The sequence below is a fragment of the Phocoena sinus genome, chromosome 1, assembly GCF_008692025.1.
Source record: "Phocoena sinus isolate mPhoSin1 chromosome 1, mPhoSin1.pri, whole genome shotgun sequence".
NCBI classification, from domain to species: Eukaryota; Metazoa; Chordata; class Mammalia; order Artiodactyla; family Phocoenidae; genus Phocoena; species Phocoena sinus.
The window spans coordinates 48,183,297-48,198,478 of record NC_045763.1 but is presented as its reverse complement, the minus strand read 5'-3'; the positions used below and the strand labels follow the sequence as shown (position 1 = coordinate 48,198,478).

The following is a 15,182-nucleotide window of genomic DNA, read 5'->3' as shown; positions in this document are numbered from 1 at the left end:
TTATATCCATACACAGAGCAGAACAGGAGTACCTAATACTGTGTAAATATCCAAAAACGTTTTTGGACTGAACTAACATAGGAACATAAACAAACCCCTCATAATCATTAATAAATTCTGCTTGGACCAAAACTGATTAGGGTAACTATATCTAGGAATTGTGATATGAAATTATTTACTGCAAACTGTGATGTTATTTGATTAGCTGAAAAACAAGTGTGTAACAATTACTTGTTGAAAGGACCCTACGTTCCATCTAGTGCCCCCTACTGTAGCTGGGACACTCTGTGACACTCTCATATGGGACAGAAATCCCCATTCTCATATGTACGTGAGTCTCTTCTTCCTAATCACCTGTGGTGAGTTTCCTTGATATATCTTTAGAAAAACTATACAGTTTCAATAATTTTTATTCAGCTCAAATCACAAAATATTGGGTGCCCCATTTGTACCAGGCATTGAGGGTACAAGGATGGATAAAACTGTTTTCCATTTTCAACTTATGAGACAATATGTTAATCAGAATCCGTAATAGGGGTATATACAAAGTGCAGTTAAAACAGTGAATTATACATGAAAGTCTTCACAAAAGGTACCTAAGAAAGAAGAGTATTTCAGGCAGAGGAAACAGTAGGAGCAATGGCATGGACACATGTTAAGGTACACGGCACATTCAGGCTTATCACATAGCTTGATGTGGCTTCAATAAAGGGGACAGAAACGGGGGGACGGGGAATGATGGTAGGCAAAGGACTCTGAATGTCAAACTAAGAAATGTGGATCTTACCCTGAATGAAGAGTTTCTAGGACTTTATAAAAAAAGAAGGTGACCACCTGATCAGATTTACATTTTAAGAAATCACTGTGCATTCACAGTGAACAATGGCCTGGAAAGGGTAAGATCACTCTGTTAGGCAAAAGAAAAATCTTGCGGATTAGATCTCATTTGGTATAGGTTAATCATAATTTATCATCCAAATTCAGGACACTTCTGAGAGTGGAAGGAGGCACACTTAATCACAGTAAGTATTTATAAATAGAGACATTAACTATAAGTAGAGACTATCCCAAGCAAAGGAAGATGTTTGGCCACCCTAATTTGGTGAAGCGGACATCTGTAAATATAAGCTACATATTCTGGAACTATTATTTTCCAGTCAATGGAGTTCAGTACATTAGAAGGTGGTGTACCTGTTGATGTATGCGTTGGCTAGTTTACCACACAAAAAAAACTCCCCTGAGGTCAGAAATCAAATTCCTCAGTTTTTTTCCACAAATGCTCGTCTTTAACCACCAAGGGAGAGTGGGAATTGCCCCACACATCTTTAAAATGTGTGTGCTACAGCTGTATGTATATAAGAATATATGAGCCCACCAGAGAGGAAGGGTAGAAAGAACAGCTAGAAATGCTGTGTGTAAGAAAGAATTATAAACTCTAAAGCATGACACAAAGAAAGAGGTTTCTCTCTTTCCCTCTTTTTTTTTTCTTTTTTAACTTGTCCTTTCCCAGGTTTGGTGGTGACTTTATTACTGCAACAGTGAACGTACCATTCATGGTACTTAATTTATACCAATGTTAACACCTGCTCACCCACCAGAATTCATTCTAGTACAATTAGATAATGGGTGTGAAAACACTTTGAAAATATGATCGTAACAAACAAATGTAAGAAAGATTGTGATAATAATAAATGTACCATTATTTCCTTAAATAACTTTTCTTTCCCTGAATATCTTCCTATTATTTTCTGTCCCTTAGTCATTAGTTAACTAATTAATATCTAGCATCTTGAGTTTATTTTGAGGTTAGTATAGTGTGTCTTCCGTTAATTTTGTTACAATGAAAAAGAATGAAAACTATGCAAGCACATTCCGATTAGGAATTTCTCCTTTCAGTATGACAAAGAAATTACTGTCATGAACACAGCAGTGGCATGTTCCAATAATTCAAGAAACGGAATATTCGACTTGCCAATAACCCCTGGAGAAGAACTGGAAGTCATTGATATCACTGAAGAAAATCTAGTGATATGTCGCAATTCTAAAGGCAAATGTAAGTTACTGGCTTATTGCCCATAAGATTTCAATCACTGTTTTTTAAAAAAATCTCAAAGCATTATAACTTTCAGATTAGTAATAGTGATTTTTATTTCTACAGATGGATATGTGCTAATTGAACATCTAGATTTCAAGTAAGTGGTTTGATTTTATACTTTAAATAATAAATTCTAAATACATAATACATTATTATGTCTATAAGTCTCAAGGAAAGACTATTTCATATATTTAAATTCAGGAAAAGTTTTTCAATATGCAATGCCCTACTCTATAAGGATTACTTGGAAGAGACTACTTTTGTGTCTGCCGCTCCTGAGGTTATCAAACTTCTCTACGGAGCATATTTATAAACATTTTAAAGGAGCATAAAAAAATTAAACTGGGGTCTTCCCTGGTGGCGCAGTGGTTGAGAGTCTGCCTGCCGATGAAGGGGATGCGGGTTCATACCCCGGTCTGGGAGGATCCCACATGCCACGGAGCGGCTGGGCCCGTGAGCCATGGCCGCTGGGCCTGCGCATCCGGAGCCTGTGCTTCGCGGCGGGAGAGGCCACAACAGTGAGAGGCCTGCGTACCGAAAAAAATAAAAAATTAAACTGGATAAAAAATTCCCCTGAAATCTCCTACTCACTATTCCATGGACCTGTATTTCAAAATGTTTGTCTATTTTTCTTTTTTCTCAGGCATGAAGTTTAGTCACCTTAGGAAGATCAAGATCAAATGGTACAGTCTGCACAAGTGAGAACTCGTTCTAAGGTCTCAGTCCTGCCTCACATCAGTTTATGTGTCAGCATGAGATGGTGGAATCTGTGGAAACTTTCATCAGGAATTTAGAGGAGAAAAACAAACCCTCCACATTTAGATGTTGATTTTGCTCCTAAGCAGTTATCTTTCAATGTCTATTTCAGTATCTATTTCACTGCTGGCTCAAGAGACTGTGAAACAGTGTGTGTTGGCATTCCAGCACTTGTTTAATGAGCCATGTCCAAAGTTAGAAATCACGCCTTATGGCACCTAGTCAGTTGTGCAGATGGTTAGTTTGCTTCTAATGCTTCTAATGTTATTACACGAGTGTTTATAATTTCTAGACGATGTTGTGCATTTAAATTGGGTGTAATTTAATTCTGAAAAGTAAATAGTATAACCAACATCTTTTAAATATTCCAATTTAAGGTATAATCTCAAAGCAGAAGGACATTTATATACCAATTTTGTCACAAAACTAAAATCAGACAAATGCTGCCCAAAATTGGTTTCTTTGGGAATAGTATGCTAAAAGGTAGTTTTTTTCCTAAATTCACCCAACATTTTGAGAATTGCCTAAATATATTTAATAAAATTTAAATAATATATATGCTGTATCAGTTTAAAATAACCATTTTACTTATTTTAAACAACAGAATATTATTTTGTTTATGCCCAAATTATCTATTAAAATAATTCATAGGTATTTTTACTTACAGAAAGTAAAGAAACATAAGTAATCTGAGCCGTAAATAACATTCTATTTTTCAGATGATGTACACTGCCTGTTAGGGTGATTCTGCCCTTCAAGGGTATGAAACGTGGCTTCATCCTTTATACTGTGAGACTATTTTTTAAGCTTCTATATTCTTTTATCTTCTTTTTCTTGTTCCAAATGGCACGTGCCAATAAAGGCCAAGCTTATTCTAGAAGACAGGGATCAAAAGTATTCATAAAGTTTAGAGAGGAAGATAGGTACAGAGATTATTACAAATAACAATTATAACACACAACATACAGGTGACACTGAAGCTTGGCCTTTACACACATATGTTTGTTAGACAAGACACAGAGATGGAAAAATCCATGCTCTGCCTGGTGACCAGGAAGAAATTCAAGGTAAAAGGACTATAGTGTATCTGATAGGAAATGGCAAGTGCTAGAATGGGGTAAGTCAGGGCTAGAATGTGACAGAGTTCACTTGGACTTTTTTTCCTTTAGAGAGTAGGAACCATTCAAAGGTCTTAAGCAGGAAGACAATGCCAGGTGTCCGGAGAAAAAAGGAAAAAAAAATCATGGCAATATGGGTGAAAGATTATGGATGACAGATTAGAACGAGAGGAGACTAGTTAATTTTGCAATATTTGAGGCGTTAAGACCACTAGACCTTAAGACAGCAGCAACAGCAATATATAGTTTCAGGAGCCCCATTAGAGGTAGAAGTGAGAGAGAAAAGGAATTAGGAAGTGACACTGAGATTTTCTTTTCTGGGAGATGACATTAAGGCTGGCACCAAAGAAAGACTTAGAATATATTTCTGCTTGGGCCCCCCCCGGATTGAATTTACTTCTCAGTGAGAGGCAGGGCAACCAGGCAACAGTAGCCCTCTCCCACACTGTGGGCACGGTAGAAGAGGAGGACATGGGACAGGTATGGCCCATGGGCAAAGCCAGAGGGAGTACCGGGCTCTGTTGAGCAGACACCATTCCTGCAATAATCCTGTACAAAAGAGGATCAAAACCCACATAGCACACTTGCCACTGCACCAAAACATGAAGTATCTTAAATCCTGAGGTGGCAGGGGGACTACATTTTACCTGACATAGGTTTGTCCCATTCCATCTCATCACATGGCCTCTTATTCTAATTCCATGACTCAGCTCTGAGTCTCCATTTCCTCATCAGTAAAGCAGGGCTAATAACAAACACTCACCTTGTCTACTTCTCAGGGTTGTTGTCAGGCTGTAATGTAATAATATAAATAAAAGTGTCCTAAAATCCTTAATACAAAATACTAAGTGTTGTTATTTTTAGTACCTGGCCTTTTCCGAAGTTGGAAGATGCTGAACACAAAAACAGGTTTTTGAAATTCAAAGGTTAAGACTTGAAAGAATGGCTAGGATGTAATAATTTTACATAGATATACTTAACAGGCTTTTGAAACTGAACACTTTTCTATGTTTTTTGAAGTATAAACCATTTGGTCTAACATAAACTAGTACCTAATTACTATTTATTGATAGGGAATACATTTTTAGGAAGAACATTCCATCCACATCGAAGTAGTTGTTTCTGTTTCACCATCAGCCACATTTCTTCCATTCTTTAAATCACGGCACTGACACTAAACTTCATACACTATTAATCGACAAGGTTCTTTAATGTAAACATTATAACTAAAGAAGTTTCAGTAATGTCTCAAGCAAATGTCATCTGTCTCCTAGAAACCCTCATCTAGCAGAACATTTCAATGGAAAAACGAGTGTCTATTTTACTGTTTAATTTTTGCATAAAAAGAAATCATTAAAGATGAGAACACTCTGTTGGCTAAAAGACAGCTTACAAAGGGACTTGACCCTAACAGAGGCTTCCACTGGGCCTCTCATTCATTTATAGGCCGGGCCACCAGCAACCTGTTAACATGCACCACCAAAGCTGTCCCTTCCTCCTTCTGAGTACCTCTGACACACTTGGTCTTCCAAGTCGACATAGCTTTCTCTTGAGCAGGGCCTCTCCCGTACATGTTCAGAACTTTTAAAACATAGATTCTGAGGGGAAGAAGAGGAAGGGCAAAAAGTCAATATATAATGACAAATTCCTAAGAAGTGGTTGTTTCTGGGTAACAGAGTTTGGATGATTTTTTTCAGCTTCTTCAAACTTCCTGTACTCAGATTGCCTACGATAAGCATGTATTACCCATACAATTTAGGAAATAAAGGAAAAAAGTATTCACTAATAAAAACAAATCTGTTCTTCTAAGTTTGGATAAAGCAAATTGAAATCTTATATAGCTTGACCTTGATGTGTTTGTTTTTAATGAGAGCTAGCATATATTTTTCAAAAAGTTGCTTTTAGATAGATATATAAATATGGGAGGTGACCATAAGCACATAGGACCACATCTACATTGCTTGTTCTCTATTCTCAGCAGCCTTCAGTGTAAAATTTTGTTGTAAACCTGAGGTCTTCTATGGTGAGCGGAATTTTGGCCTCCGTGATCTCCATGTCCTGGTTTTAATACCTGTAAATATGTTAATGTGACTTGGAAAAAAGGGACTTTTTATAGATGAAATTGTTTGCTACCCAGCTGGCCTTAAATAGGAAGGTTATCGAAGTGAGCCCTATTTAATAGCACGGGCCCTTACAATCAGAAGAGGCAGGCAGAAGAGTCAGCCAGTTAGAGATGTAGTGAAGAAGAGGCAGGCGACATTTGAAGCATAAGCCCCCTGTCACTGGCTTTGAAGGTGAAGGGAGCCATGGACCAGAGAATGATGCTGGTCTCTAGAAGCTACAAGTGATCCCTAGCCAAAACCCAGAAAGGAAATGGGACTGCAATCCCACAGCAGCACAGAACTAAATTCACCACCAACAACTTGAATGAGCTTTGAAACAGACTCTGCCCCAGAACCATGCCCTACCAATGCTTTGGTTTTTCAGCCTGTGTAACTTGATGCGGAAACACCAGCTAAGCCCACCGAACTTCTGACTTACAGAACTGTAAGACAATAAATTTGTGTTGTTTAAGTCACTAAGTTTGTAGTAACTTCTTATGGCAGCAATAGGAAACTAATACAATGGCTGAAGTTAGAAACTACAGTGTGCAACAAGGAAGACAAACGTGGGCAAAGATGATGGTATGGAATCTCCAAGGAATCACAGGAAGCAAAGTTCTACAATGGCTTTGTCTGTAACTATTAATTGAGTTGCAGAATATTAGCTTAATGACTGAACAGAAACAAAACAGCTTTCAAATTAACCAGAGACTTTAATTTGATTTTTGTGAAAAAAGCTTATAAGTAATCAGATGATAGGCTGCTTTTCTCTTTTGTGTTTGTTACCTATGAGTTTGTACAGTGCAAGTATTAACTAGGGAGAACCTATAACTATGAAATGCTGTGTAATTCAAGAAGACACCTTTACCACAAGTTGCTGGAAGACATTCTTCCCACTGATCATTTAACACTCACAAAAAATACATAACAAACAAAACTGAACTTTGAATCGATGGTTATTAAAACACAAAAGCACTAAGAGTCTGGTCTTTTTTTTCTCTTCCTGAAATGAATTATAGAAAATGATCCCAATTTCAACAGTTAAAAAAATTATTTTAATAGATATGTAATCAAGTGCTTCAGTGGGTAAATGCATCAGCCTATGGGATTTTTTTTTTTTCCAAAGATGGGCTAAGAAAGAATGAATGCAAAGCGTTCTTGAAAATTTTCTGAACAATTAATATCCAATCTTACATTTTCTTATGATTGTCATGGACACAACCTAATGGCTGTCAACTTTCAGTTTTGTTTGTTGCACTCAAAAAGTCACTGTATGATATTTAAGCATACATGGTACAGAACACATTCTTCCTAAAACAACATTAAGATTACTATGCTTAGAGCTCACAGTTCTCTAACAATTTTTTACATTAAACACTCAAAACAGCATACAACCATAGATATTTGTGAATAGTCTGGAGAGAAAGCTGTATTTTGGTACATTAAGGCATCTTCAGCCAACAGTTTAAGAAGTTCTGAATATCTCCTGCAACAAAAGACAAATTTGATATTTGGATGTTCGACACTTTCAAGAAATTTTTAAAGTCCCTTAATATAAGAACACCATAATTTGTGAAACTGTGGTCTTAAACATTTTTACCCCTATATTCTTACCACATAAGACTTACCTAAAATCAAGATACTCATCCTATCAATCAGTATCAAAGATCTATTAAAAAAAAGGAAGGGATTTACATTAAATATGATGATAAACCCTGTATTTTAAGCAAGGGCCTTCAGTTTCTCACACACATCTGTGAGGTAGGTTATTATCCACATTTTGTAGATTAAAAAAACTAAATGAGGTTAAATGACTTGCTGCTGTCGAGCAGCCAAACTGAGAATCAGATTCAAAATGAGACTTTGTTCTTTGCTCCGCATTATTTCTTTCCTTTACAAACTTTTTAAAGGGTTGAAATATAAAGATTGCTATTCACTGCATTCATTTTAAAAACATGAAAAGGCAGCCATACTTTTGCCAAGGTGACTTAAAAAGTGAAGCAACATAAAACAAACAGAAAAACACATTTAGTGAACAATTTCTGACAATGATAGTGAGGTCTGGCCAAAGGAACCTGAAAACAGGCAAAAGCAAACAATGTGACTGTTTGTGGAGGACAGATTTAAGGAAAAATGAGAAGAATTAGGGAAAAAACACAGTTTAAACAAGTTTTTGACTAATTATTAGCCCTACAACTCAAGAGAAAAGGCACAATTAATTAAGGTGTTTTTGTTTTTTTAGTGGATCTGTTTTTTCCATCTTAGGAAAATGTTATCCGTATAGAAAAATGGACTTTCTTTGTAACAAAACTTAAAAAGGACTTTTAGCTGTGAAAAATGCATGCTTAAATTAGCAGCAAAAATTAAATACGCAGTTCTCCTTGGCTAGAATGTTCCTATTCCTTCCTTGAAATTTTTTTTTCTTCAGTCTTTTTTTTAATACATCTTTATTGGAGTATAATTGTTTCACAATACTGTGTTAGTTTCTGTTGCCCAACAAAGCGAATCAGCCATTTGCACACACATGTCCCCACACCCCCTCCCTCTTGAACCTCCCTCCCATCCTTCCTTGAAGTTTTAAATCGATACAAAGTAGCAAACCGCGAATTAAAAAATTCCCACTGTATGAACCTTGTCAACATTCTCTGTATGTTCAAAAGAGCTGTCATGCTAGGATATTCTATAAGCACTTCACTTTTTTCCTGGAAAGAGCATTCTGCTCTCGGATTTCCTTAATTGCACTTTTTCAAATGTAACTTGAATTTACTTACCCTGCTTGTCCAAATAACCATGAGCTACTTCCATAACATCTGAGCTGCTTGACATATAAACGGTAGTTACCAAAAGTCACATACACAATCACGGCTGCAAACTGGCATTGCTATGCAGGCTGGCAGTAAACATTAACATTGGCTCATGAAATTAATACAGCCCCGCAGTCTAACTTCTAGACCCAGCCTGCTTCTTATCAGGTTATGACTGAAAAAGTTTAATTAAAACTCAACATAGTCTAGACTGTGGGTCCTGTTCTTCATGTTATTACTGTTCAGTGGCATCAAGTGCATTATAATTATATAGGGAAAGGCTGGTAAGGATGCCAGCAACTTGCTTAAATAAGATCCACTTTTAAAAGCTCAAACATAAATTACATTTCAAATTTTTAGAAGGTTTAAAAGACTCCATATCAAGCCAATAATAATTAGGTAGTTTGTGAATAGAAATATACTCTACGAAAATAGCATCTTATCATCTAATATGCATATAAAATGAAAAATTATCAATCTGTATATGAAATTTAGATAAGCCTAATTAAGATTAATAGTCAAAAACTATGATAACTTAAGATAGGAGTTGGGGCTAGTTTTACTTTCTAAAAAAATCTTTGCTATGAGAATCATATAAATAAAGTTAAAGGAAGAATCATGTCCTAAAAAGTTTCTTCAGTATTTTTTAAGCACCCTCAATAACTTAGAAGTACTTAACAAAAATCAATATGCTAATCATAAATACGATAATTACATCTAGTTAGTACAATCGACTGGTTCAAATAATTAAACTAAAAAATATTCAGTTAAGACTACTTCATGTCACTCTAAGACTTGAAAGCAATACATCTTTATTTTTATTACTCAACTATGCAGATATTTCAGTGATTCAGACTGTTTTCCCCCAGAGGAAGGGGGCATATAAAGAGCAGTGATCATCACTGAACACTTGTATGGCATTAAAGCCTTGTGAAGAGCTTTCTGGTCCTGCTTTCTCATCTGGAAAATTGTTAACTCACAAGGTTACTCTAACGTATTAAATAAGTTAATAGACGATATGGAGGGTCTCTGGATCTAAAAATCACTATTAAAATGTATGGAACACTTCCATCACTCCAAATTAGTAATCTTTTGCTTTACGGCAAGTACACATGACATTTGAACATGTTTGATTTTCTGGATGATTTTTACCATTTGTATTCCAGGGAGGCAGCTGTATTTAGAAAAATATTTTAGTATATACCTTCAAAACACCTCGCCAAACAAATACAGACCATTCACACTAGTATAAAATCTCTAAATGTGTAAAAAGTGAGCACTAATACACATCATATGAAAAGGCAGAGAAGACCGAACTTTAAAGCTGAAAGGTAACTCGGAAGTCTTTTAATTTATCCCTCCCACTTTAGAGGTTACAAAAATCAGGCCCAACACAGGATGTGACTTACAAACAGATTGCACAGATCCCTCGTCCAAAATTTTAGAGTTTCTGAGAACTATTATTAAAATAAAGTACATTCCCTATTTTAAAAATCACAGAGTGACAGAATGATCAGGTAAAGAAGTGCCAAATTGAAAACGTGGAGGTCTTTAAAAAGAAATAAAAACAGACAAAACTGTGAACGTGTCTAGCATTTAGATATTGAGATTTCACAGCCATTAACAGGATTTAAATTATTAACCAGTGAATAGACAAACATGCAGTGTCTATGGTAGGCACATTCCAAGATCTTATATTTTATAAATGGAAGGTGCATTGCTTATATTAACTCAATATACTGTACATTTACAGATAAATCCAAATAGTCAAAAAATCTGTAACAGTTGTCTATGATTATCTTCTCAATTACGTCTCATCTAATAAAAAAATCAATCTGTATTCCCTGAGTACAAACTGGCTAGGGAATAAGAGAAAGCAAGCCCAGGATTCTGTAACTGTCCCAGGAAACCTATTTGCAGAAAGGGGAGAATTGTCTGTACTACATATAGCCAATTCCCTGACATGGAATACTGTTATTTCTGAATAATTTAGGCTCTTGGATTCTCTTTATAGCTGGCAAGTATCAAGGAATGCAAACACTAGTGGTTACAAAAGTGTCTCAAAAATTTGTTGATGAAAACAAAAGCCCAACTTATAATAGTTTGCCTCCCTCCCTCCCAACGTATCTAATTTGGGATGTTGTTTGTTCCTTCATTAAAGAATAACAGGAATTAGATCTAAATATTGTGTTCTATATATAAAAGTATTTAGAAAATGTTCACTGACTATACTTTCTGAAAGTAAGAATCAATGTTATTGACTCATTACCCATAGAGCCATAAGCATTAGTTACTAGTCTCTTAGACAACTTTTAGAAGTAACCTTGTTTAAGGTTTTTCAGTTCTCCATTCAACACAAAAAAGAATAAATTTTGCTCTCCACAAAATACCACAACCTGATTAAGAAAATCAAGGTGCTATGAAACAAGTTGTAGACATATAAAATTCTACTAATCCAGCATTCGCTCAAGATGAATATGTCTGCAGGCTAAAATGAAATTATTCTGATTTTGAACCAGATTCTCTCCAATAACTGATAAAGGAAAAGGAAATCTTATTCTTATCTACCCATTATGGCAACCTGGTACAATAATTTTCTCAAAATAGTATTTTTCAAATATGTTTTTTCCCAGGGGACGGTAAGTTTAAAACCATGTTTACACTAATCTGGGCAAAGCAGGATTAAACAAAGTTAAACGGTTTTCTTTTTTTCACAGAAGGACTGGTCAAAGGCTTTATGCCCACATCCTCTGTCATCTTCAAGCAGGAGAGTAACATGCATCATTTTCCAAGCTTTGCTCAATGAAACCCCTTTTCTACAGAGCATCTGACAGAATGCAGTTTGGGAAATGCTGTTCTAGAACCAGTGTGGACTCCATTTCCATGATATAGCTAAGACTTTATCTGTAGCCTAATAATAGAAGCTCTCCTCCAGAATCTTAACATGAAGAAACTGTTCCTACCCCAGGTCTGTCTACCACATACCATATCCACAATTACCCAGTTGACAAGACTGAAATGTGGGAATTTAGCAACTGATTTCTTTCCCTCTCCCTGCTCATTAGCAACAAAGAGTCTCCTATGAAAATGTTCCAGCCCTGTTATGCTGGGCTGAGCCTCCTGTAATCTTCTCTCTACAAACAAAGTACTACGCCATCTACATTCACAGAAGAGCTGTGCTCTAAAACCTTAAGGACACAAGAACCCAAACTGTGACCCCTGGTCCTCCTAAAATTCAACAGATGGCTATCAAAATGTAGATATTCATAAATACTGGCAAGAGTGAGAAAATAGTAAATAACTTCTTAACTCTTAAAAAACATGACAGTCATCCATTTAAAGCAATTTTGACATAAGTTTCTAACATTTGATTCATTAGACTAAAGAAGCTAAAATGCCACTGGATTCCTTCCTACCGTTTCTCTGTCTTCAAAGTTGTTAGGGATTTTGTCATTGGGAATAAGGAATCAGATTAATTCCTTATTTTGAAGGTCACCCCGTTCATAGGCAAGTATTATGAGGTGGCCCTGTTTTTCCCTAAAGAAGTATTTACACATTTGTTGAGGCCAAAATTATGCCATACCTATATGCAGCAGGACTGCTTTTCCCTATAAAAATATTCACAAAAAAGTATCCTTCGATGCCACTAGGTGGCAATCTTTCAAAGGTTTAAACTTAACACATCTTAACTGCCTGCAACCCCACCCTCTTTCCCAAATTGGCTAATAAGGATTCCCTATATTTTGATATTAAGAAGTCAGGCTTAAAAGTTATATAACACCATTTTTAAAAAGTTCTGCAAAACAGTATGATGTGACACACTGCAAACTCCTGACTCAAAGCTCTTTAAAGACAGACATACTTGTCTTTCATAAACACAAGAGAAATCTGGTCTAACATTCTCATTTGCTTCTTGGTAGAAAACACATTATTTTTGGCAAAGAGAAACCTGTCAAGGCAATGTCACTTTTTGTTTTCAAGAGCTTAATCTTTTATAGGGTAAGTCAGGTGAATGAGATTGTTAATCATAACATATTAAACAAGACAAATGAATAAATACAAATTCGATAAATTATACATAATTTTTAAATTAAATATTTTTACTAAAACAAAATATAATCAATGGGCTATTATCTACCCTGCTGTATATAGGTTTTTTGTTTTTTTTAAAGCCTTAAAAAAACCTGCACAAAGCCAAAAAAAAAAAATGTTTGGTTTTTTCATTTAAAAGCACTGGTGCGAATACATATATGTATATATGTAAACAACACATACATTTACTCAAGAGAGAATTTTTTGAATGTTTAAGGCTTCCCTGCCCTACCAGGTTCAACAGTGAAAGTCAGAGCCTACCAAACTTTGGAAGTACACAAAAGCCCTTAGGGCCAGAACAGTGTTTCAAACTGGATGGCTAGCAACCAAGATATAGAAGAAAGAAAGAGAACCAGAAAAGATTTCAAAGCTGAGTCAATTAGCCACTAAGGATCAAACAATAAACAAAGACAAAGGTGACTAGGGAAGGTGAGGGAGGGGGGTAAATACAGTAACAAACTTCTGATGAATAATTAGCATTATGGGATGCAACAGGACACACACATACACACAGCTCCACACCACCACACACAATAAGAGATCAAAGATGAGAGTTCTCTTTAAGAGACTGTTGACATTTTGCTTTGCTTCATTTAACTGTCTATTTTATCATGCTTGGTGAAGTACAAAAATAAATAGAGTGAAAAAGAATCTGAGAAACGTAGATTTTGAAGGCATGTTGTAAAATGATATAAGTTTATGAAAAAGACAAAGGTGGATGTAATTCCATATGTTCCAGTACTGAGTAGAACCTTGAAGGCTCTTAAATATGTTATTCAGGAAAATCTCAAGATAAAACCTCTAGTTGGTTATAGCTGTTTTTAAGGAACCTGGAAATGACCGTTACCTGTTTCAGGCCCACAGCCCTTCTGTTGAACGCTGGGCAATATCTGCAAAAATTGCTAGCAGAACTTGGTTTCTGAAATTTGGGGGGCTGGCTCTTAGGATTTCAACATTTAATTACTATCTTACTAATGTCTGGGCTATTTTTTTAATCTTCTTGTGCATAAACACAGCTTAAAGCCTGCTGAAATTTAGGAAGCAAACTGGATTTACCTACACTAAACAGTAAAGCAAGAAGATGTTGCCCAACCACCCTTTGACTGAGATGGTTTCCCAGTAAAGGGGTATTAATCATCTGTAGTGAATCCACAATTTTAGATTAACAATAACCTTCATCGATGTTCACGTATTAAAGATACTACCTATGTAAATTTATCAGAGGCAAAACAGAATTACAGATATCTACAGTAAATGAAATGTCAGACTTTTACGCTTTCAGTCATTTCAGTGGTGTTGAGCGTCCCCTGGAGATAGTCACAGCTCTCAACCAGTACTGCAGAGTATGTGATATCCATAAGTAAAACAATAATTTAAAGAATATATCTGATTTTCACAGTGCAAAAACAGAAAGATGATAGAAACTCAGGAAAGATCATCAACGGGCTAAAGTAGTGATCAGACTGGCACACATTTCAAAAAAATCCATGGTGTGACTGCCCAGGCGAGGTGGAACTGAAGACGATGTGCTTCCGATCAGGGAGCCAGTGAGGGAACCAGAGAGCAAATGGCTCTCCGCAGTTACAGAATCCAAACTGGATCGCGGTCTGTGTAAGCCAGCAGCAGAGCAGGACCGCTGGGGCGTTGAGGAGCCAGACCTCTGCTCCACCACCTCATCTGAAATGGACCAAAGAAGAGCAATTTATATGAAAGGTATATTTGCCCAAGCCCTTCCTATGAAGATACCTTATTCAGAGTATTAAGTAAACACATCTGAGCAAGGGCAACCTGACAGCAAATGTCACGTTTCAGTGTTTTAGGAGCAGGGGTGGCAAAAGCTCTTCCCTCCCACAATCGTAACAGACATCACTCACCAATCTCAACACTCCCGTACGGTCAAAATGTGACTCCTAAATCCTTCTCAACATGGTATTCGACAGTAACCTTGAAATCAAACTGATATCCCTTTCATTTGAAGAAAGCACACCTTTGGAGGATTATTTTCTTGCGTTGTATCAATAGAAAAAAATCATTAAGATAAAAACAAAAGTTACCATTGCACTGATCCTTCAGCGTACATTGCAACTGCCTAGGGGAAGGGGCAAGGGAAATCTTGTTTAAAAGGCAGATTCCCAGTTTCCCAGGACCCATCTCAAGAGATTCTGATTTGCTAGGTCTGGGAGAGTTCCTAAGAATCCTCTTTTTAATAAGAACT

General features: G+C 36.3%; 2 protein-coding genes across 5 annotated transcripts in view; one reads left to right on the top strand and one right to left on the bottom strand.

The window, feature by feature from the left end:
- The window catches only part of FYB2 (FYN binding protein 2), a 92,339-nt gene extending 88,964 nt beyond the window's left edge, over positions 1–3,375 (top strand). Inside the window, 3 exon segments of the mRNA XM_032639130.1 lie at positions 1,897–2,053; positions 2,159–2,192; positions 2,739–3,375. Coding sequence (XP_032495021.1) covers positions 1,897–2,053; positions 2,159–2,192; positions 2,739–2,751 — 204 coding nt within the window. The 3' untranslated portion in view covers positions 2,752–3,375.
- A 3,389-nt stretch (positions 3,376–6,764) lies between these two features.
- PRKAA2 (protein kinase AMP-activated catalytic subunit alpha 2) overlaps positions 6,765–15,182 on the bottom strand; it is a 64,811-nt gene continuing 56,393 nt past the window's right edge. Inside the window, exon 8 of one of the 4 annotated variants that reach the window (XM_032604581.1) lies at positions 6,765–14,644. In XM_032604581.1, coding sequence (XP_032460472.1) covers positions 14,406–14,644 — 239 coding nt within the window. In that variant the 3' untranslated portion in view covers positions 6,765–14,405. The remainder of the gene's footprint in view (positions 14,645–15,182) is intronic. The other 3 variants (XM_032604588.1, XM_032604562.1, XM_032604571.1) reach the window with 3 other exon arrangements.